Source organism: Tachyglossus aculeatus, chromosome 23, assembly GCF_015852505.1.
Source record: "Tachyglossus aculeatus isolate mTacAcu1 chromosome 23, mTacAcu1.pri, whole genome shotgun sequence".
NCBI classification, from domain to species: domain Eukaryota; kingdom Metazoa; phylum Chordata; class Mammalia; order Monotremata; family Tachyglossidae; genus Tachyglossus; species Tachyglossus aculeatus.
The window spans coordinates 37,101,319-37,128,384 of record NC_052088.1 but is presented as its reverse complement, the minus strand read 5'-3'; the positions used below and the strand labels follow the sequence as shown (position 1 = coordinate 37,128,384).

General features: G+C 46.5%; 1 protein-coding gene across 2 annotated transcripts in view; it reads right to left on the bottom strand.

Moving 5' to 3' along the window:
- BRF1 (BRF1 RNA polymerase III transcription initiation factor subunit) overlaps positions 1-27,066 on the bottom strand; it is a 211,352-nt gene that overhangs the window by 74,507 nt on the left and 109,779 nt on the right. For both annotated transcript variants that reach the window (XR_005455932.1, XM_038765692.1), the window contains exons 8-11: positions 10,645-10,771; positions 8,291-8,339; positions 8,105-8,197; positions 4,655-4,927 (exon numbers count right to left, since the gene is read on the bottom strand). Coding sequence is in view for 1 of the 2 variants with exons in the window: in XM_038765692.1 (XP_038621620.1) it covers positions 4,655-4,927; positions 8,105-8,197; positions 8,291-8,339; positions 10,645-10,771 (542 nt within the window). In the remaining variant the exon portion in view is untranslated. The remainder of the gene's footprint in view (positions 1-4,654; positions 4,928-8,104; positions 8,198-8,290; positions 8,340-10,644; positions 10,772-27,066) is intronic.

Sequence of the window (27,066 nt, the reverse complement as noted above, 5' to 3'; positions counted from 1 at the left end):
TTGTACTTCCCAAGCGCTTAGTCCAGTGCTCTGCACACAGTAAGCGCTCAATAAATACGATTGATTGATTGATTGATTCCTCTCCCCCTCCTCCCGCTCTCCATCTCCCCTACCTTACCTCCTTCCCTTCCCCACAGCACCTGTATATATGTATACATGTTTGTACGTATTTATTACTTTATTTATTTTACTTGTACATATTTATCCTATTTATTTTATTTTGTTAATATGTTTTGTTTTGTTCTCTGTCTCCCCCTTCTAGACTGTGAGCCCACTGTTGGGTGGGGACCGTCTCTATATGTTGCCAACTTGGACTTCCCAAGTGCTTAGTACAGTGCTCTGCACACAGTAAGCGCTCAATAAATACGATTGAATGAATGAATGAATGAATGAATGACGTACTTCCCAAGCGCTTACTACAGTGCTCTGCACACAGTAAGAGCTCAATAAATACGACTGTATATATGTATATGTCTCCCAACTCTCGTTGTACTGGGCCATCCTAGGTGCTCCGCACGCTGCTCGGCACGCAGTCGGCACTCAATAAATTCATTCAATCGTATTTATTGAGCGCTTACTGTGTGCAGAGCACTGTACTAAGCTCTTGCACTGTACTAAGCCCTTTACCACTGATGGATTGATTGATGGGATGACTGATTACCGCCTGGGCTTTACTACAGATTCTCTAGCGACGTCTGAGAACTAGGGGCTTTGTAAGAGCCTCGGCAACCTTTCCACCCTAATTACCCGACGCTCTCTTCTTGTATTTATATTAATTTCGGTCTCCCCCTCTAGACTGCATTTTCACAGGGCCCATAGTTACGCAGTCGGTCAGTCTGCAAGCCAGCACCTGCAGAATTCTCTTTCTTTTGGAGAAAAATGAAAAGAGTAAAAATAATTTACAGAAGTCTCCCAAGACTGCAAGCTCGCTATGGGCGGGGAATGTGTCTGCCAATTCTGTTGTATCATACTCTCCCAATACGATGCTCTGCACATAGCAAACACTCAATAAATAGTATAGTGCTTGGCACACACAGTTAGCGCTCAATAAATATGGTTGCCTGATTGATTGCTGTGGGAGTTAGGGCAGAATTTCTCAAAGAAAGCACATACTCTCAGACTCACTCTCCTGCAGGAATTTCATATCACCCAGAGCTATCAGTTTTGCATTCATTTCAGGGTGGCTGTAACCCAACTTCACCCCAACATCATGAAGGGGCCAAATTCAAATTTGTGAGCAGGGAACCGTGTCCACCAATTCTGTTCTACTGAATTCTCCCAAGTGCTTAGTACAATGCTCTGCATACAGCAAATCCTCAACAAATACGATTGACTAATTGATTTATACAGCTCATCTTACGCTTAGTACAGTGCAGTACGCTTAGTACATCTAAGCGCTTAGTACAGTGCTCTGCACATAGTAAGTGCTCAATAAATACGATTGATTGATCTTACGGGGAACAAGAAAACAAGCGCTTCATTTCATGTGAGCCCGTTGTTGGGTAGGGAATGTCTCTATCTGTTGCCGAACTGTACTTTCCAAGCACTTAGTACAGTGCTCTGCACACAGTAAGCGCTCAATAAATATGACAGAATGAATGAATCAATCAATCAACTGTATTTACTGAGCATGTACTGTGTCCAACCAAATCAACCTGTACCTAACCCAGCACTTGGAACAGTGCTAGACTCTTCGTAAGTGCTTAACAAATAATAATAATGATAGCATTTATTAAGCGCTTACTACGTGCAAAGCACTGTTGCAAGCGCTGAGCACTGTTCTAAATAAATACTATCAAACAACTGAGGGCTTACTGTGTGAACAGCACTGTACTAAGCACTTGGGAGAGCACAATAAAACAGGGTTGGAAGACACGTTCTCTGCCCACAAGGAACTTACAGTCTAGAGGACAGACAGTCACAACTGACTGATGGACTGACAAGAATAATCAAGTTAGGGATTACCTCCTCCTACCTCTCTGCTCAACTTTCAGCTCCATATTACCAACTACTAGTTGACTAAATCACCATCAATTGTATTTATTGAGCGCTATGTGCAGAGCACTGTACTAAGCGCTTAAATGCCAACTGAACACCCGTTCTCTCTCATGCCAAAATCACTGCCCACCCAGTGTAAAACAAATTCATCTGGAGGTGCCACCTCTTCAAGCTCGGGCACTGGCCATTGGGTTAGAATATTTTTATTAGTCCGGTAACTTTCAACAACCCCCATCCCCCTCCAAAACAGATTCCTCGAATCCTTAGCAAATACCACGATCGTTATTATTATTATTATTATTTCCCTTGTAGCCACTGGACTCAGCAACTCCGGGAGTTGGCTCTCCGGGCCAACAAGCTTTACAAGGGAGAATGGACGAGTCCATTTGGGATATAGAGTATTGATTCCCATGTTTCTTGAAGAGCAATCAATCAGTAATTTCCCATTCATTATTTAGAGAGAACTGAAGATTTGGGGGGCGGAGGGGGAAGTGGGGGAGGGAAAAAGGCTGCATCTGATTAAATAAAAATGCTCTCCACGTAGAAAGGGTTCCCTGTGACTGGACAATCCAGGCTAGGGCCAGTGAAGCAAGAGGAGAAATCACGGAAGCCTGGTTGAGAGTATCTTATTACAAAATTACCCAGGGCTAAATAATGATAATAATAATGATAATGGCGGCATTTGTTAACAAAATTTATCTGGGTAATTTTTGTTAACAACTGCCACCATTATCACTATTATTATCGTTATTTAGCCCTGGGTAATTTTGTACTAAACATATTATTTGTTAACGAATATGGTATTTGTTAACTAATACCACTATCAATATTATTGTTATTCATTCATTCATTCAATGGTATTTATTGAGCGCTTACTGTGTGCAGAGCACTGTACTAAGCGCTTGGAAAGTCCAAGTTGGCATAATATAGAGGCGGTCCCTACCCAACCGCGGGCTCACAGTCTAGAAGGGGGAGACAGACAACAAAACAAAACATATTAACAAAATGAAATAAATAGAATAGTAAATATGTACAAGTAAAATAGAGTAATAAATCGGTACAAATACTAAGGGAATGATTCTCCAGGCACACATTCCTGCCCACTTATTGCTATTAGACTCAAGGAGCCTCGCCTCTTGAAAATCTATAGAAACTTTCCCCCAAAGACTGAACAAGTTGCTGGGAAAATTAACATATATACTTCATTCTATATTACCTAACGTCTATAAGACACATACTAATGCTCTTGCCTGCATTTTGCCAACCCGCTTTTGCTGAACAGCTAGTTAGAAAGCTTTAGCCAACAATTCCCACACAAAGAAGCGCAACCTGGAAGAAAAATCACAGGCCTGACAGTCAGGAGATCTGGATTCTTATCCTGGATCTACCACTTGCCCGCTGCGAGGCCTTGGGTGAGTCACTTCTCTGGGCCTCAGTTTCCTCATCCATAGAATGGGGATTAAATACCTGTTCTCACTCCTACTTAGTCGCTGAGCCTCATGTGGGGCAGGAACTGCGTTCCACCTGATAACCTTGCATCTCAGTATAACCTTGCACATAGTATACGCTTGATAAATATGACTGACTGAACGAATCTCCCCAGTGCTTAGCAGATAGCAAGCGCTTTACAAATAGCATTATTATTCCCGTAACACCTATGAGTCACACCTTCCTGGGCACAATCAATCAATCAATCGTATTTATTGAGCGCTTACTATGTGCAGAGCACTGTACTAAGTGCTTGGGAAGTACAAATTGGCAACATATAGAGACAGTCCCTACCCAACAGTGGGCTCACAGTCTAAAAGGCAAAGCAAACGTAACTGGTGAAAAACGAAAACATAATAATTATGGTACTTGTTAAGTGCTTACCATATACTGAGCACTACTCTAAACGCTTGCATAGAAAAAGATCATCTGGTTGGACCCAGTCCCTGTCCTACACAGCACTCACAGTCTTAATCCCCTACTGACAAATGAGGGAGCTGAGGCCCAGAAGTGAAATGACTTGCCCAAGATCACACAACAGACAAGTGGCGGAGCTGGGATTAGAACCCAGGTCCTTCCAACTCCCAGGCCCGTGCGCTACCCGCTAAGCCACACCGTTTCTACCTGCTGCTACTTGGTATAAAAAAATACAAGTTGATGTTGAATCTCTGCATTGTTGCGGCGCTCAGACCATGGACCAGTTCAGAAAACTGCGGCAGTGCCAGAACGGGTTCATTCGTCGGGGGATCCAAAAGACTTAGGATCCAGGACTCTGAAACTAACAAGTTCTACACGCTAATCTTAGACTTTACTTCTTTACACGGAGCCAAGGCAAAGGGAGAGGAGGGGGGAATCACTTTGCCAGGGTGGTTCTTGCCCGTAAAGACGTAAACTGCCTCTCCGGGTCACCAAGTCCCCTGGGGGACACTAGCTGGCCAGCCAGCGATAGCTATCCTTGTGCCGATTTTGGGAATGAAATCACAAAGCCAAGTGAACGGATGCCAACGGCGAAACATTTATGCTCCCGAAACATTTTTCCCACAGACGTCCTGAGCTTGGTGTGGAGCGGTTTCACCCAATCTGGAGAGGAGTCGGGGACTTGTCTGGCCAGTCAAGTTGACCCCGCAGCCCTCCCAGTTATCTCCAGGCTACAGACCAGTGCACTTACTGGGGTCGCGCTCCTTGGCAGAGATGCATTCTTTTATGGACTCGGTGATGCCCAGGCTGGCGGCGGTGGGGAGGGGGCCCAGCAGACACTCCAAGGCCGGAGGCCGCACCGGCTCGGCCGGCCCGGGCTCTGGATCCTCTTCGTTGTCCAGTCTGTCTCGGTCGAGGAGCTCGCTATAAAAGTCCTTATTCAGGTGGTTGGCGGCCGCTTCCAGCTCTTCGTCCTCGGCCTCCTCCTCGCCGAAGATGATGGCGGCGTTATCGTCGACGGAATCTAAGATAAACGGGAAACCGTTGGGCTGTCAGGTGTTTCCGAAACTGAAACGGCCAGAGCGGGCAGGCTCTGGCCGAATGTCGGGACGGCTCAGGTATTCCTAGGGACGGTCTCTGGCCGAACGCGAGTCTTCACCAGACGCTCGGCAGAGACATTTCTTAGTGACTTACGTTTTGTAAGGAAAGGGTGCTTGCCTTTTTTTTTTTTTTGGAATGCGTCCCTCATGCTGGGTCAGCCAGCCACTACTCTTTCCGGGGGAACTGTTTAGCTCATGGACACTTGGGCGTGAATTTACAGACCCTGGGATGAATGCAGATTGACCCCGAGAATCACCCCCTTTAGCCTTTAGCCTCTAGACTGTAAACTAGTTGTGGGTAATACATAAATAATGCAAGTACAAGTACAAGTACAAGTACAACAAGTACAATGGCACTTGTTCATTCATTTATTCATTCAATCGTATTTATTGAGCACTTACTGAGGCCCTACTGAGAGCTCACCTCCTCTAGGAGGCCTTCCCAGACTGAGCCCCCTCCTTCCTCTCCCCCTCCTCCCTCTCTCCATCCCCCTCGCCTTACCTCCTTCCCTTCCCCACAGAACCTGTACATATGTATATGTTTGTACATATTTATTACTCTATTTATTTATTTATTTTACTTGTACATATCTATTCTATTTATTTTATTTTGTTAATATGTTTGGTTTTGTTCTCTGTCTCCCACTTCTAGACTGTGAGCCCACTGTTGGGTAGGGACTGTCTCTATATGTTGCCAACTTGTACTTCCCAAGCGCTTAGTACAGTGCTCTGCACACAGTAAGCGCTCAATAAATATGATTGATGATGATGATGATGTTGCCAACTTGTACTTCCCAAGCGCTTAGTACAGTGCTCTGCACACAGTAAGTGCTCAATAAATACGATTGATTGATTACTGTGTGCAAAAGCACTGTACTAAGCTTTTGGGAGAGTACAACACAACCACAGACAATCCCTGCCCATAACGAGCTCACATTAAGCGCTTACTATGTACTAAGCACTGTTCCAAGCACGGAGGTAGATGCAAGTTAATCAGGTTGGACACAGTCCTCATCCACACAAGGCTCACACTCTTTCCCCCAGTTTACAAGTGAGGTACTTATTCATTCATTTATTCATTCAATCGTATTTATTGAGCACTTACTGTGTGCGAAAGCACTGTACTAAGCGTTTGGGAGAGTACAACACAACAACAGACAATCCCTGCCCGTAACGAGCTCACATAAAGCGCTTACTATGAGCTAAGCACTGTTCTAAGCACTGGGGTAGTTGCAGGTTAATCAGGTTGGACACAGTCCTCATCCACACAGGGCTCACACTCTTTCCCCCAGTTTACAGGTGAGGAAACTGAGGCCCAGGGAAGTGGAAGTGACTTGCCCAAGGTCCTCTATCTAGGAACGTGTCCACCAGCTCTGTTATGTTATACTCTCTCAGTGCTTAGTCCAGTGCTGGGCACCCAGCAAGTGCTCAATAAATACCACTGATCGACTCAGTCCCAGTTTGGGAGTGGCACTTTGGGCATTTGCTCTGAAGACAGTGAAGGCGGCTGTTCCCTAATCTACTATTGCGGCTATCGATAGATCGATCAATGGTATTTATTGAGCGCTTAAGGTGAAGCAGTGCGGCCTAATGGATAGAGCCCGGACCTGGGTGTTAGAAGGAACCGGGTTCTAATCCCAGCTCTGCCACTTGTCTGCTGCGGGGCCTTGGGCAAGTCGCTTCGCTTCTCTGGACCTCAGTTTCCTCATCTATAAAATGGAGGTTAAGACTGTGAGCCTCATGTGGGACAGGGATTGGGTCCACCCCGAGTGGCCTGGCTCAGTGGAAATAATAATAATGGCATTTATTAAGCGCTTACTATGTGCAAGGCACTCTTCTAAGCGCTGGGGGTATACAAGGTGATCAGGTTGTCCCACAGGGGGCTCACAGTCTTCATCCCCATTTTACAGATGAGGTAACTGAGGCCCAGAGAAGTTAAGTGACTTGCCCAAAGTCACACAGCTGACAAGTGGCAGATCCAGGATTCGAACCCATGACCCCTGACTCCAAAGTCCCTGCTCTTTCCACTGAGCCACGCTGCTTCTCAAAGTGGAAAGAGTCCGGACTTTGGAGTCAGGGGTCATGGGTTCGAATCCCGGCTCCGCCACTTGTCAGCGGTGTGACTTTGGGCAAGTCACTTAACTTCTCTGGGCCTCAGTTTCCTCATCTGTAAAATGGGGATTATAATTGTAAGCCCCGCCATGGGACAACCTGATCTCCTTGTAACCTCCCAAGCGCTTAGAACAGTGCTTTGCACATAGTAAGCGCTTAATAAATGCCATTATTATTATTATTAGTGGCTAGAGCACAGACCTGGAAGTCAGAAGGTCACGAGTTCTAATCCCCGCTCCGCCATTTGTCGGCTGTGTGGCCTTGGGCAAGTCACTTAACTTCTCTGTGCCTCAGTTACTTCATCTGTAAAAACGGGGATTAAGACTGTGAGCCCCAGGTGGGACTGGATAGAACAGATAGAATAGATATGTACAGGTAAAATAAATAAATAAATAGAGTAAGAAATATGTAATAAATATGTAATGGAGTAATAAATGCCATTAAAAAAAAATTCAAAGGCCAAGTGATTTCGCCGGTCTCTTGGCGAAATCATGCCATTTGGATGATATTTCTCCCCTCTCGGCCCTCGCCTTCTCTCTCTGAGCGGGACGTCAGCCGACTAAGCTTTTCTTTTCGGGGGCTAGCCTGGGGAACGGCAGAACTGGTGCTACTTTATAGGACCTTTCTCCAGACTCACGGGGACTTCCATTAAGGCCCAGGAACAAGGAATGCTAATCACCGGTTGACATCAATTTGACTAATGCTGATGACTAGCGTCCTCAACTTGATCCTGACTAATCGCCAAATCCTGCTTACCCATCCGCAACCTACTTCTGAGTTTTCCGGCAACTCCAGTCGCTGCAACTTGGCCCATGCATGTGCTAGGATTACGAAAGAACTTCCGAGGAAGACAGATTTTTCCTTTGATAAGTTTTAGAAGCTCACTTAACCCGCGGCACAATTTAAATCGTTCTACAGATACTCCAGCTAACTGACCATCATTTTGGACCAGGCCCCAGTTCTTGCCCCAAAAGTACGGACAGACTTACTGTCTTTGGTGTAATTGGCAAGGGCTCCCTTCACCTTCGGCCTGCTGTTCTCTAATTCGATCTCGATCTCGTCCTGGTAGCTCGAAATTTCACCTTTCCGAAAGGAAACAGCAAAAACACGTCTCAAGCGGACGTCCGTCCCCAGCCGAGACACAAACGATGGATCTCATAGGGAGGGGCTACTACCTTCGACGTCCTCGACGTCCTCGAGTTTTTTTGACAGGGCCTGCTCGAGCTGAAACAGAAGACGAAGGGGACACATTTGAAATAAAAAGTTGCTGCCTCCGTTTCGGGGCTGATGATAATTCCCGGGCATTTTGGTTTGGCTCAGCCTTGCCTGCATCGACCTTGTTTACTGAGGCAAGAGCCAGTTGGTCCCTAAGTCCCAAAGGGTCTTTGAGAGGCAGCGTGGCCTAATGGATAGAGCACAGGCTTGGGAGTCTGGGGAACCTGGGTTCGAATCCCGGCTCTGCCATTTGTCTGCTGTGTAACCTTGAGCGAGTCACCTTACTTCTCCAGTCCTCGGTTACATCATCTGAAAAAAGGCAATTAAGACTGTGAGCTTCATGTGGGACATGGACTGTGCCCAACCTGATTAGCTTGTATCATAATGATAATAATATTAATAATATTAATAATAATGATATCAGCCCCTTGTTGGGTAGGGACCGTCTCTTTATGTTGCCGACTTGTACTTCTCAAGTGCTCAGTACAGTGCTCTGCACACAATAAGCACTCAATAAATACTACTGAATGAATGAATGTTAAGCGCTTACTATGTGCCGAGCATTGTTCTAAGCGCTGGGGGCGATACAAGGTTATCAGATTGTCCCAGGTGGGGCTCACAGTCTCAATCCCCATTTTACAGATGAGGTAACTGAGGCACAGAGAAGTGAAGTGCCTTGCCCGAAGTCACACAGCTGACAAGTGGCAGAGCTGGGATTAGAACCCACGACCTCTAACTCCCAAGCCCGGGCTCTTTCCACTAAGCCACACTGCTTCTCACGGTTAACAAATACCACTAAAAATGGGCGTGGAGGTCCAGGTGTTTAGATAAGGGCTCCAGAACAGTTGCAACCCTGGCTTTTTTTAGTTTTATTCTTCTTTCAGGCCCGGGGCCACAGACCTGTGCCAAGTGATGGGGAGGCGGGGGGTGAGAGGGGGAGAGGGAGGTAGGAGGGAGCAGAGGAAGGTATCCGGGAAGTTTTAAAAGAATCAATCATCAATCAATCGTATTTACTGAGCGCTTACTGTGTGCAGAGCACTGTACTAAGTGCTAAGAATCACAGAGCTCCAAGAGTTTGGCTTTCCCCGCCCTGCACGTCTCTTCGCGAGTCAGTCAGTTGTATTTATTGAACACTTCCACGTACAGAGCGCTGGACTAAGCGCTTGGGAGACAGACATGTTCCCTGCCTACAAGGAGCTTCCAGTCTAGAGGGGGCTGGCTCTCCCGAAGCCCTCTCCCAGCTATACTGGGCCGTCTGTAGACAGGCCTGGAATGCCCTCCCTCTGCCCATCCGCCAAGCTGGCTCTCTTCCTCCCTTCAAGGCCCTGCTGAGAGCTCACCTCCTCCAGGAGGCCTTCCCAGACTGAGCCCCTTCCTTCCTCTCCCCCTCGTCCCCCTCTCCATCCCCCCATCTTACCTCCTTCCCTTCCCCACAGCACCTGTATATATGTATATATGGTTGTACATATTTATTACTCTATTTATTTATTTATTTTACTTGTACATATCTATCCTATTTATTTTATTTTGTTGGTATGTTTGGTTTTGTTCTCTGTCTCCCCCTTTTAGACTGTGAGCCCACTGTTGGGTAGGGACTGTCTCTATGTGTTGCCAACTTGTACTTCCCAAGCGCTTAGTACAGTGCTCTGCACATAGTAAGCGCTCAATAAATACGATTGATGATGATGATGACAAGGTCCTAGTGTCAGTGGAACCGTCCCCTCGTTCACTGCCGGGGAGGGTGGGTTTCCCTGAAGACCATGAAGTGAAACTCCGTGATCCTTCCTGAAATTTTGGCCTGAAAGCTTTGCCCCTGGGTGGTGGCGGTTTCTGAGAACTTGGGAAATAGGGAGGAGGCTGCAGACACTGCTGCTTCCTTGGGCAAACAGACTGTCATCTGAATATTTTTGAAATAAGTGTTTTTTTCCCCTACAGCGTTAAGCTCTAAAAACCGTTCTCAAAACTGTGATGATTTAGAAACCAGAGAATTTTAAAAGACTGGGCAGGGAATGTGTCTACCAACTACTCTGCTGTATTCTCCCAAGCACTCTGCTTACGATAAGCTCTCAGTAAATACGACTGTGATTCTCTCACTGTCAGTTTGGCCATCACAGTTGTCCCCTGGAAGGACATTCCCAATTGTCCACCGGGTCTCCTCTCATCCCATCAATTTTCCCGGTGCATTTGAATACAGATGGAGGCTGGAGTGCTCATCACCTGGTGCCATTAACCTAATTTACCTGAACGACGAAAGAACAGATGGCCTTCTTCTTCCTTGGCAAAAAGCCCCTCAAATCCCCGCCAAAGAAGTTACCTGTTTAATCTTTAACTTTCGTTGTCCCGCCGTAAAGGAAGGGGGATCGCACTCCCCTTCCAAATCAATTTTCATAAACTCATCGATGGTCAGCTGGCTGGTGGGAGTGTCTTCGAACTCGGTAAGCCTGAGAACACACAGTCGAAAGGAAAACGGTTGCCCGCAGAAACCATTAAAGGGTTATCCCGGAGCTTTCCAATTGGGTCGGCTAAATGGCCACTTTCCCCCCGGCCCGCTGCTTCGCTGGCTGAGATTCCAGTCATTAGGACCATCTGGTTTGGCTGGACGCTTTCCTGAGACAACCAACACTGCCGGCATCTATTCCCGGGCAATCCACAGATATCACCGGGGAGAGGGCAGCCAAAAGCCCACCCTCGCCAAAGGCTAAACATTCGGAAAGAAGGATGGGGAGAATGCAGAGGACATACTGCTGATTCTGTTCTATTTTACTCTCCCAAGTGCTTAGTACATTGCTCTGCACAGAGTGAGTGCTCAATAAATACAATTAATTGATAAGAAGGAGATAAACCCATGTTAAGGGCTTTTAGGATGTGGCTCCTCTGGGGATCTAAGGGTCGCCTGTTGCCAACTTGTACTTCCCAAGCGCTTAGTACAGTGCTCTGCACACAGTAAGCGCTCAATAAATACGATTGATGATGATGATTCATTCATTCATTCATTCATTCATTCATTCAATTAATCCATTCATTCAATTGTATTTACTGAACACTTACTGCATGCAGAGCACTGTACTAAGCACTTGTGGGAGTACAATATAACAATACACGGACACATTCCCTGCCCACAACAAGCTTACAGTCTAGAGGGAGAGACAGACATTAATATAAATAAATGACAGATAAGGACCTAAGCACTGTGGGTCTAAGCGCTTAGTACAGTGCTCTGCACACAGTAAGTGCTCAATAAATATGATTGATTGATTGATTGGGGAGGGGAGGGATGAATTCATCCATTCATTCAATCCTATTTATTGAGTGCTCAGTGTGCGCAGAGCACTGTACTAAGTGCTTCGGGGAGCAAGTCAGGGCGGCGCAGAAGGAAGTGGGAGAAGAGGAAAGGAGTCGGTCTAAACTGTAAGCTCACTGTGGGCAGGGAATGTGTCTGTTTATTGTTGTATTGTACTCTCCCAAGCACTTAGTACAGTGCTCTGCACACAATAATCAATCAATCAATCATATTTATTGAGCGCTTACTGTGTGCAGAGCACTGTACTAAGTGCTTGGGAAGTACAAGTTGGCAACATATAGAGACAGTCCCTACCCAACAGTGGGCTCACAGTCTAATAGGGGGAGACAGAGAACAAAACCAAACAAACAAAATAAATAAAATGGATATGTACAAGCAAAATAAATAAATAGAGTAATAAATATGTACAAACATATATCCATATATACAGGTGCTGTGGGGAAGGGAAGGAGGTAAGATGAGGGGGATGGAGAGGGGGACGAGGGGGAGAGGAAGGAAGGGGCTCAATCTGGGAAGGCCTCCTGGAGGAGGTGAGCTCTCAGCAGGGCCTTGAAGGGAGGAAGAGAGCTAGCTTGGCGGATGTGGGGAGGGAGGGCATTCCGGGCCAGGGGGGAGGACGTGGGCCGGGGGTCGATGGCAGGACAGGTAAGAACGAGGCCCGGTGAGGAGACTAGCAGCAGTGTGTGTTCAATAAATACAATAAGTGTTCAATAAATACGATTGAATGAAAAAGTGGAAGGCCTCTTGGAGGAGCTGTGCATCTGAAGCAGACAGTCCCGTGAGGGGCCCAGGCCGGAGCGGACACACTGCCCCCCACCCCCTTCCACCCCCATCCCACCCAGACCCTCCTGGAGCCCCATCTTGAGAAGCACAGATGAAACAGCCTCTCACGATCCATGTTTACCACAGAATTATTCCATGATCCCAGTTTAAAACAAAACATGATGAACGGTGACAGGAACTCTGACGAAGCAATGTGGAAAGCCTAGATTCCATTTTCATTTCTGGATTTTCCCATCTGGTTTACTTCTTGTGGGTTTATATTTGGTTCTTAGTGGGCTACGAGGATTCAGAAGCAGCGTGGGTCAGTGGAAAGAGCCCGGGCTTTGGAGTCAGAGGTCATGGGTTCAAATCCCAGCTCCGCCACTGGTCAGCTGTGTGACTTTGGGCAAGTCACTTCACTTCTCTGGGCCTCAGTTACCTCATCTGTAAAGTGGGGATGAAGTCTGTGAGCCCCCCGTGGGACAATCTGATCACCTTGTAACCTCCCCAGTGCTTGGAACAGTGCTTTGCACATAGTAAGCGCTTAATAAATGCCATTATAATTATTATTATTATTATTATTTAGTGCACAAGCACCCAAGGCCCATGGCCATGCAGCCTAATAGTAAGGAAAAAGTCCATGTCATTTTTTCCCAAGATAGAAATTTTCTGGTTTCTTATTAACTCAGAACTGGGGGTGAATGAGATCCTGTCACTAGCCCATAACTCGGGTCTTGACCTAATCATGAATCCCTATGAGGAAAACAAAGAAAAAGAAAAAAAGAGAAGGACCCATTGAGAAAGCAACTTCTATTTCGCTTCTGATAGCATTGGTAGAAATCCCACGTCTTTAGGCAGTTTGACTTTAATGCAGTAATAATCTCAACTTCTACTATATAACAAAGGTTTTCTCTGACTGGACCACATCTCTGCATGTTTATGAAGTCCTACTGTGGGAAAATAAGATATATCTTCTGTTACTGCCAGAAGGATGTATTCTGACTTCTCCATAAAACAATGTAAAGCCTCTGTGTTTGAAAACCATAGATTTCACACTGCAAGGGTAAATTAAATTCATTCATTCATTCATTCAATCGTATTTACTGAGCGCTTACTGCGTGCAGAGCACTGTACTAAGCGCTTGGAAAGTACAAGTCGGCAACATATAGAGACGGTCCCTACCCAACAACGGGCTCACCGTTTAGAAGGGGGAGACAGACAACAAAACAAAACATGTGGACAGGTGTCCATACCACCAGAATAAATAGAATTAAAGCTAAACGCACAGCATTAACAAAATTAATAGAATAGCAAATATGCACAAGTAAAATAGAGTAATAAATCTGGACAAAATGCCGTTTTGAAGAAAAACAACAAAATCTGACAAACTCAAACGGGTTTTTGTTTTTTGGTTGGGGGGGGGCGGTGATGGTTTATATAGGGGATAAATTTATAAATCAATCGTATTTATTGAGCGCTTACTGTGTGCAGAGCACTGTACTAAGCGCTTGGGAAGTCCAAGTTGGCAACATATAGAGACGGTCGCTACCCAACAGTGGGCTCACAGTCTAGAAGGGGGAGAAGCGGGTTGAACACAGTCCCTGTCCCACACTGGGCTCACAGTCTTAATCCCTGTATTACAGATGAGGTAACTGAGGCCCACAGAAATGAAGTGACTCGCCCAAGGTCACACAGCAGACAAGTGGCAGAGCCGGGATTAGAACCTATGACCTTCTGATTCCCAGGCCTGGGCTCTATCCATTAGGCTGTGCCGCTTCTCAGGTGCCTTCTGGGGGGCACAGCGCTGTACTGAGCACTCTCCGTCAGCTCCGCTTCCTGTCCCTTCCAACTACGGCACTCATCGTCCCACCCCCGGGGTCCTCCTGGCCTCTTGGGATGGGATCTCTCCCTTAATAATCATAGTAATGGCATTTGTTAAGCGCTTACTATGTGCAAAGCACTGTTCTAAGCGCTGGGGAGGTTACAAGGTGATCAGGTTGTCCCACGGGGGGGCTCACAGTTTTAATCCCTATTTTACAGATGAGGGAACTGAGGCACAGAGAAGTGAGGTGACTTGCCCAAAGTCACGCAGCTGACAGTTGGTGGAGCCGGCATTTGAACCCATGACCCCTGTCTCCAAAGCCCGGGCTCTTGCCACGGAGCCGCGCTGCTTCTCCTTACCTCGGTTCTGCGAGGTTTTGCGTTTAAAGTCGGATTCATCCTGTAAATCTTCCAGGATCTGGATATCTTGCTCTATGTCCATCACTTTGTCAATCAATCAATCAATCAATCAATCAATCGTATTTATTGAGCGCTTACTATGTGCAGAGCACTGTACTAAGCGCTTGGGAAGTACAAATTGGCTTTATTTATTTATTTGCCATCTCTGTATTTATACAGTGCTTGCCCCCGGAGCTGGGCATGCAGAATACAGAGGGATGTGCTGGTCCTTGGCTACCAAAGATGTACCTGCGGCTAGCCCCAGGTCCCCAGATCCATTTTTGATCAAGAGCTGGCCCCTCTGCCTATTCCTTGAAGGTATCAATCAATCAATCAATCAATCGTATTTATTGAGCGCTTACTATGTGCAGAGCACTGTACTAAGCGCTTGGGAAGTACAAATTGGCATCACATAGAGACAGTCCCTACCCAACAGTGGGCTCACAGTCTAAAAGTATCACAGTATCACTAGGTCCCGGGCTTCACGGGGTACAACAAAGCTGGGAAGAGTTGAACGCCATGCAGCACGAGAAGCCGCGGGGCCTAGCGGAAGGACCACAGGCTCGAGAGTCAGAGGAACTGGGTTCTAATCCAGCCTCTGCCATCCGCTTGCTGTGTGACCTCGGGTAGGTCGCTTCACTTCTCTGTGCCCCAGTTCTCTTTCATTCATTCATTCATTCAATTGTATTTATTGAGCGCTTACTGGGTGCACAGCACTGCACTAGGCGCTTGGGAAGTCCAAGTTGGCAACATATAGAGACGGTCCCTACCCAACAACGGGCTCACAGTCTAGAAGGGGGAGACAGACAACGAAACAAAACATGTGGGCAGGTGTCAAGACATCAGAATAAATCGAAGTAAAGCTAGATGCACATCATTTGTACTTCCCAAGCGCTTAGTACAGTGCTCTGCACATAGTAAGCGCTCAATAAATACGATTGATGATCATTAACAGGATAAATAGAATAGTAAATATGTCCAAGGAAAATAAATAGAGTAATAAATCTGTACAAACACATATACAGGTGCTGTGGGGAGGGGAAGGAGGTAGGGGGAAGAGGAAGGAGGGGGCTCAGTCTAGGATAATGATGGCATTTGTTAAGCGCTTACTATGTGCGAAGGACTGTTCTAAGCACTGGGGTGATACAAGGTGATCAGGTTGCCCCACCTGGGGCTCACAGTCTTAATCCCCATTTTACAGATGAGGTAACTGAGGCACAGAGAAGTTAAGTGGCTTGCCCAAGGTCACACAGCTAACAAGTGGCGGGGTCAGGATTCGAACCCACGACCTCTGACTCCCAAGCCCGCACTGTTTCCACTGAGCCACTCTTCTTCTCCCTCCTATTCACACTGCTAGCTCCATGTGGGACAGGGACTGTGTGAAACCTAATTAACTTGTATCCACCCCAGCGCTTTTAGAACAGTATCTGCCAGTAAACGCTTAACAAATACCATAAAAAAAAAAGAAAAAGGAAAGGGGGAGGATGGCTGACACCCAGTGAGCGCTTAACAAATGATTATTATGGAAAGCAACATGGCCTAGTGGAGAAAGCATGGGACTGGGAGTCAGACGACTTGGGTTCTCATAATAAAAATAATGATGGCATTTATTAAGCGCTTACTATGTGCAAAGCACTGTTCTAAGCACTGGGGAGGTTACAAGGTGATCAGGCTGTCCCACAGGGGACTCACAATCTTAATCCCCATTTAACAGATGAGGGAACTGAGGCACAGACAAGTGAAGTGACTTGCCCAAAGTCACACAGCTGACAAGTGGCAGGGCCAGGATTTGAACCCATGACCTCTGACTCCCAAGCCCGGGCTCTTTCCACTGAGCCACGCTGCTTCTCATCCCAGTTCTGCCACTTAGCAACTGGGTGAACTTGGGCAAGTCGCTTAACTTCTATTTATTTATTTTACTTGTACATATCTATTCTATTTATTTTATTTTGTTAATATGCTTTGTTTTGTTGTCTGTCTCCCCCTTCTAGACTGTGAGCCCACTGTTGGGTAGGGACTGTCTCTAGATGTTGCCAACTTGGACTTCCCAAGCGCTTAGTACACTGCTCTGCACACAGTAAGTGCTCAATAAATATGATTGATTGATTGATTGATTCCCTCATCTGCAACACGGGGATTCGATACCTGTTCGCCCTCCTATTTAGATTGTGAACCCCACGTGGGACCTGATGATCTTGTAATTATCCCAGCGCTTAGTACAGCGCTTGGCACAAAATAAGCACTTCAAAACCCCCACAATTATTATTAGACGGGGAAGATGTCCAGGCCAGGCCACACGGCCAACTCGGAGAGCGAGGGCAAAGGAAGCTCCATTTTTCTGACTTTTCCTCCCAAAAGGCCACATGGTATCCAAAATAATAATAATAAAAATAATTATAATGGCATTTATTAAGTGCTTACTATGTGCCAAGCACTGTTCTAAGCACTAGGGAGGTTACAAGGTGCTCAAGCTGTCCCTCTGGGGGCTCACATTAATCCCCATTTTCCAGATGAGGAAACTGAGGCCCAGAGAAGGAAGTGACTTGCCCAAAGTCACACAGCTGACAAGTGGCGGAGCCGGGATTTGAACCCATGACCTCTGACTCCAAAGCCCGCGCTCTTTCCACTGAGCCACACTGCTCCAAAATGGCTTATGAAGGGTGAAGCGGGCTCCGGCAGAATCGGTCCCGAGCTTTCTCCTTCACGCAGTAAACTAAGGCTATGTATTTATACACTCACGGGTCTGTATCTACAAATATCTCTATCCTGTAAAAAAAAAAAATCCATTCTGTGTGGGTTTTCAAAATCCCAACTGTAGAAATGGGGCTTTTAGGATAAACAACCATCACCTCACCAGAAGAGAGTGGGTCACATATGGGAGCACAACGGTGTTTTATACAGGGTCATCATCATCATCACCAATTGTATTTATTAAGTGCTTACTATGTGCAGAGCACTGTACTAAGCGCTTGGGAAGTACAAATTGGCAACATATAGAGACAGTCCCTACCCACCAGTGGCTCACAGTCTAAAAGGGGGAGACAGAGAACTAAACCAAACATACCAACAAAATAAAATAAATAGAATAGATATGTACAAGTAAAATAAATAAATAAATAGATAGATAGAGTAATGAATATGTACAAACATATATACATATATACAGGTGCTGTGGGGAAGGGAAGGAGTTAAGATGGGGGGATGGAAAGGGGGACGAGGGGGAGAGGAAGGAAGGGGCTCAGTCTGGGAAGCCCTCCTGGAGGAGGTGAGCTCTCAGTAGGGCCTTGAAGGGAGGAAGAGAGCGAGCTTGGCGGAGGTGCGGAGCGGAGGGAGGGCATTCCGGGCCAGGGGGATGACGTGGGCCAGGGAATTATTGGGTCACCAATTAAGCGGAATCCTGCTCTACGACTTCTGTCTGATCCATCTCCACAAGCTTTATGGGATGGAAAAGCCCGCGTCCTTCTCTGAGGCGCACGGATTCCATCCTTAGGTTTCTTGGCTGGAGCGGGTCCCAAAGAGCCAGAGCCCGAGGCTTTGGTCAATCAATCAATCAATCAATCAATTGTATTTATTGAGCGCTTACTGTGTGCAGAGCACTGTACTGAGCGCTTGGGAAGTACAAGTTGGCAACATATAGAGACGGGTCGCAGGTGATGCTTGGATGAGCCCTATCCAGACTGGCTGGATCGAATCGGCTCCCACCACAATGAGTAGTGCCACCCTGAGACCCCGTCTCCGACCAATCAATCAATCAATCGTATTTATTGAGCGCTTACTGTGTGCAGAGCACTGTACTGAGCGCTTGGGAAGTACAAGTTGGCAACATATAGAGACGGGTCGCAGGTGATGCTTGGATGAGCCCTATCCAGACTGGCTGGATCGAACCGGCTCCCACCACAATGAGTAGTGCCACCCTGAGAGCCCGTCTCTGACCAATCAATCAATCGTATTTATTGAGCGCTTACTGTGTGCAGAGCACTGTACTAAGCGCTTGGGAAGTACAAGTTGGCAACACATAGAGGCAGGTCGCAGGTGATGCTTGGACGAGCCCTGTCCAGACACTGGCTGGATCGAACCGGCTCCCATCACAATGAGTAGTGCCACCCTGAGACCCTGTCTCTGACCAATCAATCAATCAATCAATCCTATTTATTGAGCGCTTACTGTGTGCAGAGCACTGTAGTAAGCGCTTGGGAAGTCCAAGTTGGCAACATATAGAGACAGTCCCTACCCAACAGTGGGCTCACAATCTAAAAGGGGGAGACAGAGAACAAAACCAAACATACTAACAAAATAAAATAAATAGAATAGATATGTAAAAGTAAAATAAATAAATAAGCAGGCCCCTTGGGGGAACGGTGTAATGGCTGTCCTCAACCAACAACCACGCGGACGAAGACAGGCCATCATCATCATCATCAATCGTATTTATTGAGCGCTTACTATGTGCAGAGCACTGTACTAAGCGCTTGGGAAGTACAAATTGGCAACATATAGAAACAGTCCCTACCCAACAGTGGGCTCACATCATCATCCCCTCTCCCAATTCACCGCTGACCGCAAGTCTGGAAACCAGCTGGAAACCAGCTGCTGCTATCGCTCTAAATCCTTTTCGCCGCCGACCTCTCACCCAAGTCCTGCCTCTGGACTGGAATGACTCTCCCCACCTTCAAAACCTTATGCTATATGTTGCCAATTTGTGCTTCCCAAGTGCTTAGTACAGTGCTCTGCACACAGTAAGCGCTCAATAAATACGATTGATTGATTGATTGATTACTGAAGGTCCATCTCCTCCAAGAGGGCTTCCCTAAGCCCTCCTTTCCTCTTTTCCCACTCATTTGTCACCCTTGCACTTGTTCCCTTTATTTATTCCTCCCTTAGCCCCACAGCACTAATGGACATAATCCGGAACTTATTTGTTCACATTAATGTCTGTCCTCCCCTCTAACCTGTACGCCCGTTGTGGACAGGAATGTGTCTTTTATATTATACTCTCCCAAGTGCTTAGTACAGTGCTCTGCACACAATAAATGCTCAATAAATATGACTGACTGGTCAGTGCTCCACTGGTGAAAGAAGGCTTCATTTTGTTTGTTTTGAGTCTGCCACGGTAAAGCTTCAATGGGTGATTTCTTCTCCAGGCCCTTACACCGTCCCCAACCTCACCCAGTATTTCATTCATTCAGTCGTATTTATTGAGCGCTTACTGTGAGCAGAGCACTGTACTAAGCGCTTGGGAAGTACAAGTCAGCAGCCTATAGAGACGGTCCCTACCCAACAACGGGCTCACAGTCTAGAAGGGGGAGACAGACGACAAAACAGAACATGTAGACAGGTGCCAAAATCATCAGAACAAATAGAATTAAAGCTATATTACTCTATTTATTTATTTATTTTATTTGTACATATTTACTCTATTTATTTTATTTTGTTAATATGTTTTGTTTTGTTGTCTGTCTCCCCCTTCTAGACTGTGAGCCCGCTGTAGGGTAGGGATCGTCTCTATATGTTGCCAACTTGGACTTCCCAAGCGCTTAGTACAGTGCTCTGCACACAGTAAGCACTCAATGAATACGACTGAATGAATGAATGAATGAATATGCACATCATTAACAAAATAAATATTTCCTATTTCACTGTCATATTTCCCTCTCGAGGCTGTGAGCTCATTATGGGCAGGAAACTTGTCTGCTAATTGTTGTATTGGGCTCTCCCAAGCTCTTGGTACAGCACTCTGCACTTAGTAAGTGCTCCATAAATATGATTGATTGATTGATATTGCCTGTCTTTAACGATGCACAAACTCTCCAGTTCGTTCCCCTGGGGACCCTCAAATATTGAGGCTTGCGGGGAACAGTTTATCACCGCCACGTGGGAAGGCCAGTACTTTGACCGAGAAAATGGTCTCAGGGATGAACTGACAGGTGTGCAAACGGAGAAAAAATCCGCCCTGTTGTTTCAAGACAAGGTATCGCTTTTCTCCCTTAAGAATTTTCCCGCCACGGGATGCTTTCTTTAAAGCACTGCGTGAGTTCCCCGCTCATGGATGTCACAGAGGGTCCTGATCTAATGAACCTGTCCATCGTCTTCCGTGTTAGGCGCTGTCTAGACTGTAAGCTTGTTGTGGGCAGGGAATGCATCTTCCAACTCTGTTATATTGCTATACTGTGCTCTCCCAGGTGTTTCGTGCAGTGCTCTGCACACAGCACGTGCTCAATAAATACCACGGATTGATTGAACGAAGAAATCTGACCCAGGTTACACTGAGCGCTGCTCCTAAGAGAGAAAGGCCGGCGAGGCGGAGCTTCAGCTGGGGTGGCAGTCTGGAGATGGCTTCGTCGTTCTTTCTGCGACTAGCCTCATGGTCAACCTGTCCGGCCTTAATAATAATAATAATAATAATAACGATGGTATTTGTTAAGCGCTTACTATGTGCAAAGCACTGTTCTAAGCGCTGGGGGAAGATACAAGCTTATCAGTTGCCCCACGTGGGGCTCACAGTCTTAGTCCCCATTTTACAGAGGAGGGAACTGAGGCCCAGAGAAGCGAAGTGACTTGCCCAAAGTCACACAGCTGACAAGTGGCGGAGCTGGGATTCGAACCCATAACCTCTGACTCCAAAGCCCGGGCTCTTTTCACTGAGCCACGCTGGCCTTATTCACGTCCACTCTCTCCTACTCTCCCTCCCTCTCGCTCGCTCCCACTTTCTTTAGAAATCCCACTACCATTTCAATGGGTCGCATCAGCCAGACTCATTTTTGCTAGCTTCTGCTCGTTAACCCTTTTAGACTGTGAGCCCACTGTTGGGTAGGGACTGTCTCTATATGTTGCCAATTTGTACTTCCCAAGCGCTTAGTACAGTGCTCTGCACATAGTAAGCGCTCAATAAATACGATTGATTGATTGATTAACCCCAAATTGCGGAGGCTGACACAGTGAACCAAAATCGCCGAAGTCGGAGAATGATACCCTCTTCTTCCTCCTCCTCCTCCTCCTCCTCATCTCAAAGCTCCCACCTGCTTGGGCACAGTTCAAAAAAACTGGGCAGGGATGACCGATAATCCATGCCCTCTGACAGTTTACGGTCTACAGGCCCAGGAGTCGGAAGGACCCGAGTTCTAACCCTGGCTCCGCCGCTTGTCTGCTCTGTGACCTCGGGCCAGTCGCTTTACTTCTGTGCCTCGGTTACCTCATCTGTAAAATGGGAGTTAAGACTGGGAGCCCCTCGTGGGACACAGACAGTGTCCAACCTGATTAGTCATCCCCCTGGCCTGGAATGCCCTCCCTCTGCCCATCCGCCAAGCTAGCTCTCTTCCTCCCTTCAAGGCCCTGCTGAGAGCTCACCTCCTCCAGGAGGCCTTCCCAGACTGAGCCCCTTCCTTCCTCTCCCCCTCGTCCCCCTCTCCATCCCCTCCATCTTACCTCCTTCCCTTCCCCACAGCACCTGTATATACGTTTGTACATATTTATTACTCTATATATTTATTTACTTATTTTACTTGTACATATCTATTCTATTTATTTTATTTTGTTAGTATGTTTGGTTTTGTTCTCTGTCTCCCCCTTCTAGACTGTGAGCCCACTGTTGGGTAGGGACCGTCTCTATAGGTTGCCAATTTGTACTTCCCAAGTGCTTAGTACAGTGCTCTGCACATAGTAAGCGCTCAATACGATTGATGATGATGATTAGCTTGCATCTACCCCAGCGCTTAGTACACTGCCCGGCACATAGTAAGCGCTTAGTAAATACCGTTAAAAACAGAAAACAACCAAAACGGGCAGGGTCGATGGAAGTAGATCATCCGTAGAGAAGAAGGGACAACCACCCAGATGGAGGGAATGACGTTTCAAGAGTACGAAAGGAACCCAGGGCCTTAAATACAAGCTTCTACAGGCCTGACCTTAAGTGGGAGGGGAGCACAGTAAATAATTTCAGGCCTGACACCACCTCTGATGATTCCCACACCCTGTTCCTCCCAACAACACGCACTTCCTGGAGGCACAAGGGGAATTACTGGTAGCCGAGAACATCTCGTTACAAAGTGAAAGGTCTTTAGAACAAGTGAGTTCTGGCAATCATCATCACCATCATCATCAATCGTATTTATTGAGCGCTTACTTTGTGCAGAGCACTGTACTTAGCGCTTGGGAAGTCCAAGTTGGCAACATCTAGAGACAGTCCCTACCCAACAGTGGGCTCACAGTCTAAAAGGGGGAGACAGAGAACAAAACCAAACATATTAACAAAACAAAATAAATAGAATAGATATGTACAAGTAAAATAAATAGAGTAATAAATATGTACAAACATATATACATAGATACAGGCAATGCCTTCCTTTTTCAGAGAAAGTTTCAAAAATTCTAATTCCGGAAAGAAAGGGAAGGAGATCTCGGGTAGGGAAACGGCAGAACCCAAAATATTACTTTTCACTGGCCGTGGCGAACTGCCGTTCCGCGTCGTGGTGGTTGAAAAATATCAATCAAGTTTTAAAGATTCACAATGCACAGAGTCGTAATTATAGTGCTGTGAGCGGTTCAACTGTCACGTTTACCGTGTCAGAGTAAATGAAGCTGTCATTTTAGCTGAAATGCGAGCGACTTGGGCAAACATTTCAATTCAAGGCATGACTCTCGAAAGAAACCTTCCCTCAGGCAACAGCTCGGATGAAATGAACTTATTTGGGGCTGTGAAATGAACCCTCTGCCTCTAATCCAGAGGTGGCTTCCCCCATTCGGCACCAGTGTCCTTGGTCACGAGAGTCCCGGCTCCGCCACTTGTCAGCTGTGTGACTTTGGGCAAGTCACTTAACTTCTCTGTGCCTCAGTTACCTCATCTGGAAAACGGGGATTAAGTCTGTGAGCCCCACGTGGGACAACTTGATTACCCTGTATCTACCCCAGCGCTTAGAACAGTGCTTTGCACATAGTAAGCGCTTAATAAATGCCATCATCATTATTATTATTATTATCTAGCTTTATTTCTATTTATTCTGACCACCTGACACCTGTCCACATGTTCTGTTTTGTTGTCTGTCTCCCCCTTCTAGACTGTGAGCCCGTCATTGGGTCGGGATCATCTCTATATGTTGCCGACTTGGACTTCCCAAGTGCTTAGTACAGTGCTCTGCACACAGTAAGCGCTCAATAAATACGACAATGAATGAATCTAGCTTTACTTCTATTTATTCTGATGACTTGGCAACTGTCCACATGTTTTGTTGTCCGTCTCCCCCGTCTAGACTGTGAGCCCGTCGTTGGGTAGGGACCGTCTCTAGATGTTGCCAACTTGGACTTCCCAAGTGCTTAGTACAGTGCTCCGCACACAGTAAGCGCTCAATAAATACGACTGATTGATTGATTGATTGGTACAGTGCTCTGCACACAGTAAGCGCTCAATAAATATGACAGTGAATGAATCTAGCTTTACTTCTATTTATTCTGATGACTCGACACCTGTCCACATGTTTTGTTGTCCATCTCCCCTGTCTAGACTGTGAGCCCGTCGTTGGGTAGGGACCGTCTCTAGATGTTGCCGACTTGGACTTCCCAAGTGCTTAGTACAGTGCTCTGCACACAGTAAGCGCTCAATACATATGATTGATTGATTGATTAGTACAGTGCTCTGCACACAGTAAGCGCTCAATAAATCATCATCATCATCATCATCAATCGTATTTATTGAGTGCTTACTGTGTGCAGAGCACTGTACTAAGCGCTTGGGAAGTACAAATTGGCAACATATAGAGACAGTCCCTACCCAACAGTGGGCTTACAGTCTAAAAGGGGGAGACAGAGAACAAAACCAAATATACTAACAAAATAAAATAAACAGAATAGCTATGTGCAAGTAAAATAAATAAATAAATAAATAAATAGAGTAGTAAATACGTACAAGCATATATACATATATACAGGTGCTGTGGGGAAGGGAAGGAGGTAAGGCAGGGGGGAGGGGGAGGAGAGGGAGAGGAAGGAGGGGGCTCAGTCTGGGAAGGCCTCCTGGAGGAGGTGAGCTCTCAGTAGGGCCTTGAAGGGAGGAAGAGAGCGAGCTTGGCGGATGGGCAGAGGGATTGGGGGCATTCCAGGCCCGGGGGAGGACGTGGGCCGGGGGTCGATGGCGGGACAGGCGAGAATGAGGTACGGTGAGGAGAACGAGGTACGGTGAATATGAATATGAATGAATGAATGAATGAATGAATGAATGAGAGCAGTCCCTTTCCCCCACCTCTCCCCAGCCTCCCACCCCCCTCATCCCGCCCAATGGCCGCATCAATCACCAGCTCAGGGGAGCTGAACTCCAGTCTCTGCCCTTGGAAGGATTCCGCTTAAGGAGACAAGAACGGGCAGAGAGGAAACACCAGAAGGAAATGACCTATTTGGCAGGGAAGTGCAGCTGGCCGGGTGGCCGGGGGCGCCCGGATTGGGTGGAAAGCCCCCCGACACCCCTTTTTTCTGGAGGAGCTGAGTTTGGATGAAGAGGAGGAAGGCTACATCCCTCTGCGGGCTACATCTGGTGAGCTTCCTTCCTCCTTTCCTTCCAAGTGGGCAGTGGGAAGCGCCTCGGGGATCCCCACGGTTGAGGAGAGATTAGCCTGGGTGAGGGGAGGGAGCTGGGGGTGGAGCCATCGATGGGACTTACTGATTGATGGCTTAATAACTGTGGTATTTATTAATAATAATAATAATAATAATGATGGCACTTGTTAAGCGCTTACTATGTGCAAAGCACCGTTCTAAGCGCTGGAAAGCGCTTACTATGTGCCAGGCACTGTCCGAAGTACTGGGGTTGGACCCAGTCCCTGTCCCAAGTGGGCCTCGCAGTCTCAATCCCCATTTTACAGATCAATCAATCAATCGTATTTATTGAGCGCTTACTGTGTGCACAGCACTGCACTAAGCGCTTGGGAAGTCCAAGTTGGCAACATAGAGAGACGGTCCCTACCCAACAGTGGGCTCACAGTCTAGAAGGGGGAGACAGAGAACAAAACAAAACATACTAACAAAATAAAATAAATAGAATAGATAAATAGATAATAGTAATAATAATAATGGCAGGGGCTCACAGTCTCGATCCCCATTTTCTAGATCAATCAATCAATCAATCCATCGTATTTATTGAGCGCTTACTGTGTGCAGAGCACTGGACTAAGCGCTTGGGAAGTCCAAGTTGGCAACATAGACAGTCCCTACCCAACAGTGGGCTCACAGTCTAGAAGGGGGAGACAGAGAACAAAACATATTAACAAAATAAAATAAATGGAATAGATAAATAGATAATAATAATAATAATAATGGCAGGGGCTCACAGTCTCAATCCCCATTTTACAGATAATAATAATAATAATAATAATGGCAGGGGCTCGCAGTCTCAATCCCCATTTTACAGATAATAATAATAATAATGGCAGGGGCTCACAGTCTCAATCAACATTTTACAGATAATAATAATAATAATGGCAGGGCCATGCAGTCTCAATCCCCATTTTACAGATAATAATAATAATAATAATGGCATTTATTAAGCACTTACTATGTGCAAAGCACTGTTCTAAGCATTCATTCATTCAATCGCATTTATTGAGTGCTTACTGGGTAAAGAGCACTGTACTAAGCGCTTGGGAAATACAAGTTGGCAACATATTGAGACTGAGCCCCTTCCTTCCTCTCCCCCTCGTCCCCATCTCCATCCCCCTCATCTTACCTCCTTCCCTTCCCCACAGCACCTGTATATATGTATATATGTTTGTACATATTTATTACTCTATTTATTTATTTACCTATTTTACTTGTACATATCTATTCTATTTATTTTACTTTGCTAGTATGTTTGGTTTTGTTCTCTGTCTCCCCCTTTTAGACTGTGAGCCCACTGTTGGGTAGGGACTGTCTCTATATGTTGCCAACCTGTACTTCCCAAGCGCTTAGCACAGTGCTCTGCACACAGTAAGTGCTCAATAAATATGATTGATTGATTGATTGATTGATTGATTTTGAGACGGTCCCTGGGGAGGTGACAAGGTGATCAGGTTGTCCCATGGGGGGCTCACAGTCCTAATCCCCATTTTACAGACGAGGTAACTGAGGCCCAGAGAAGTGAAATGACTTGCCCAAGGCCCGACGGCAGACAAGTGGCAGAGTCGAGATTAGAACCCATGACCTTCTGACTCTCAAGCCTGTGCCTGTACGAAGCGCTGGGCCGAGAGGAGCTCCCAGAGTCCTTTCAAAGCAAGAAGAGGCTGCTTGGCTTGGACCCGAGTGCGAAGTTGAACGCTGCAGGATAATGTCAGGAGGTGGTTGTGATCGTGACCTTCTCAGGGGGTCGGGTTGGGGGATTGGGGGCAGACTAAGCGCAAAAAAGTTATAGGTTTGGGAGCCAACATTTCACTGCTAGGGATAGAGAAAAGGGGCAGATCCAGGAGATCTTATCAGAGCCGTCCTTAAGGCAGCCCT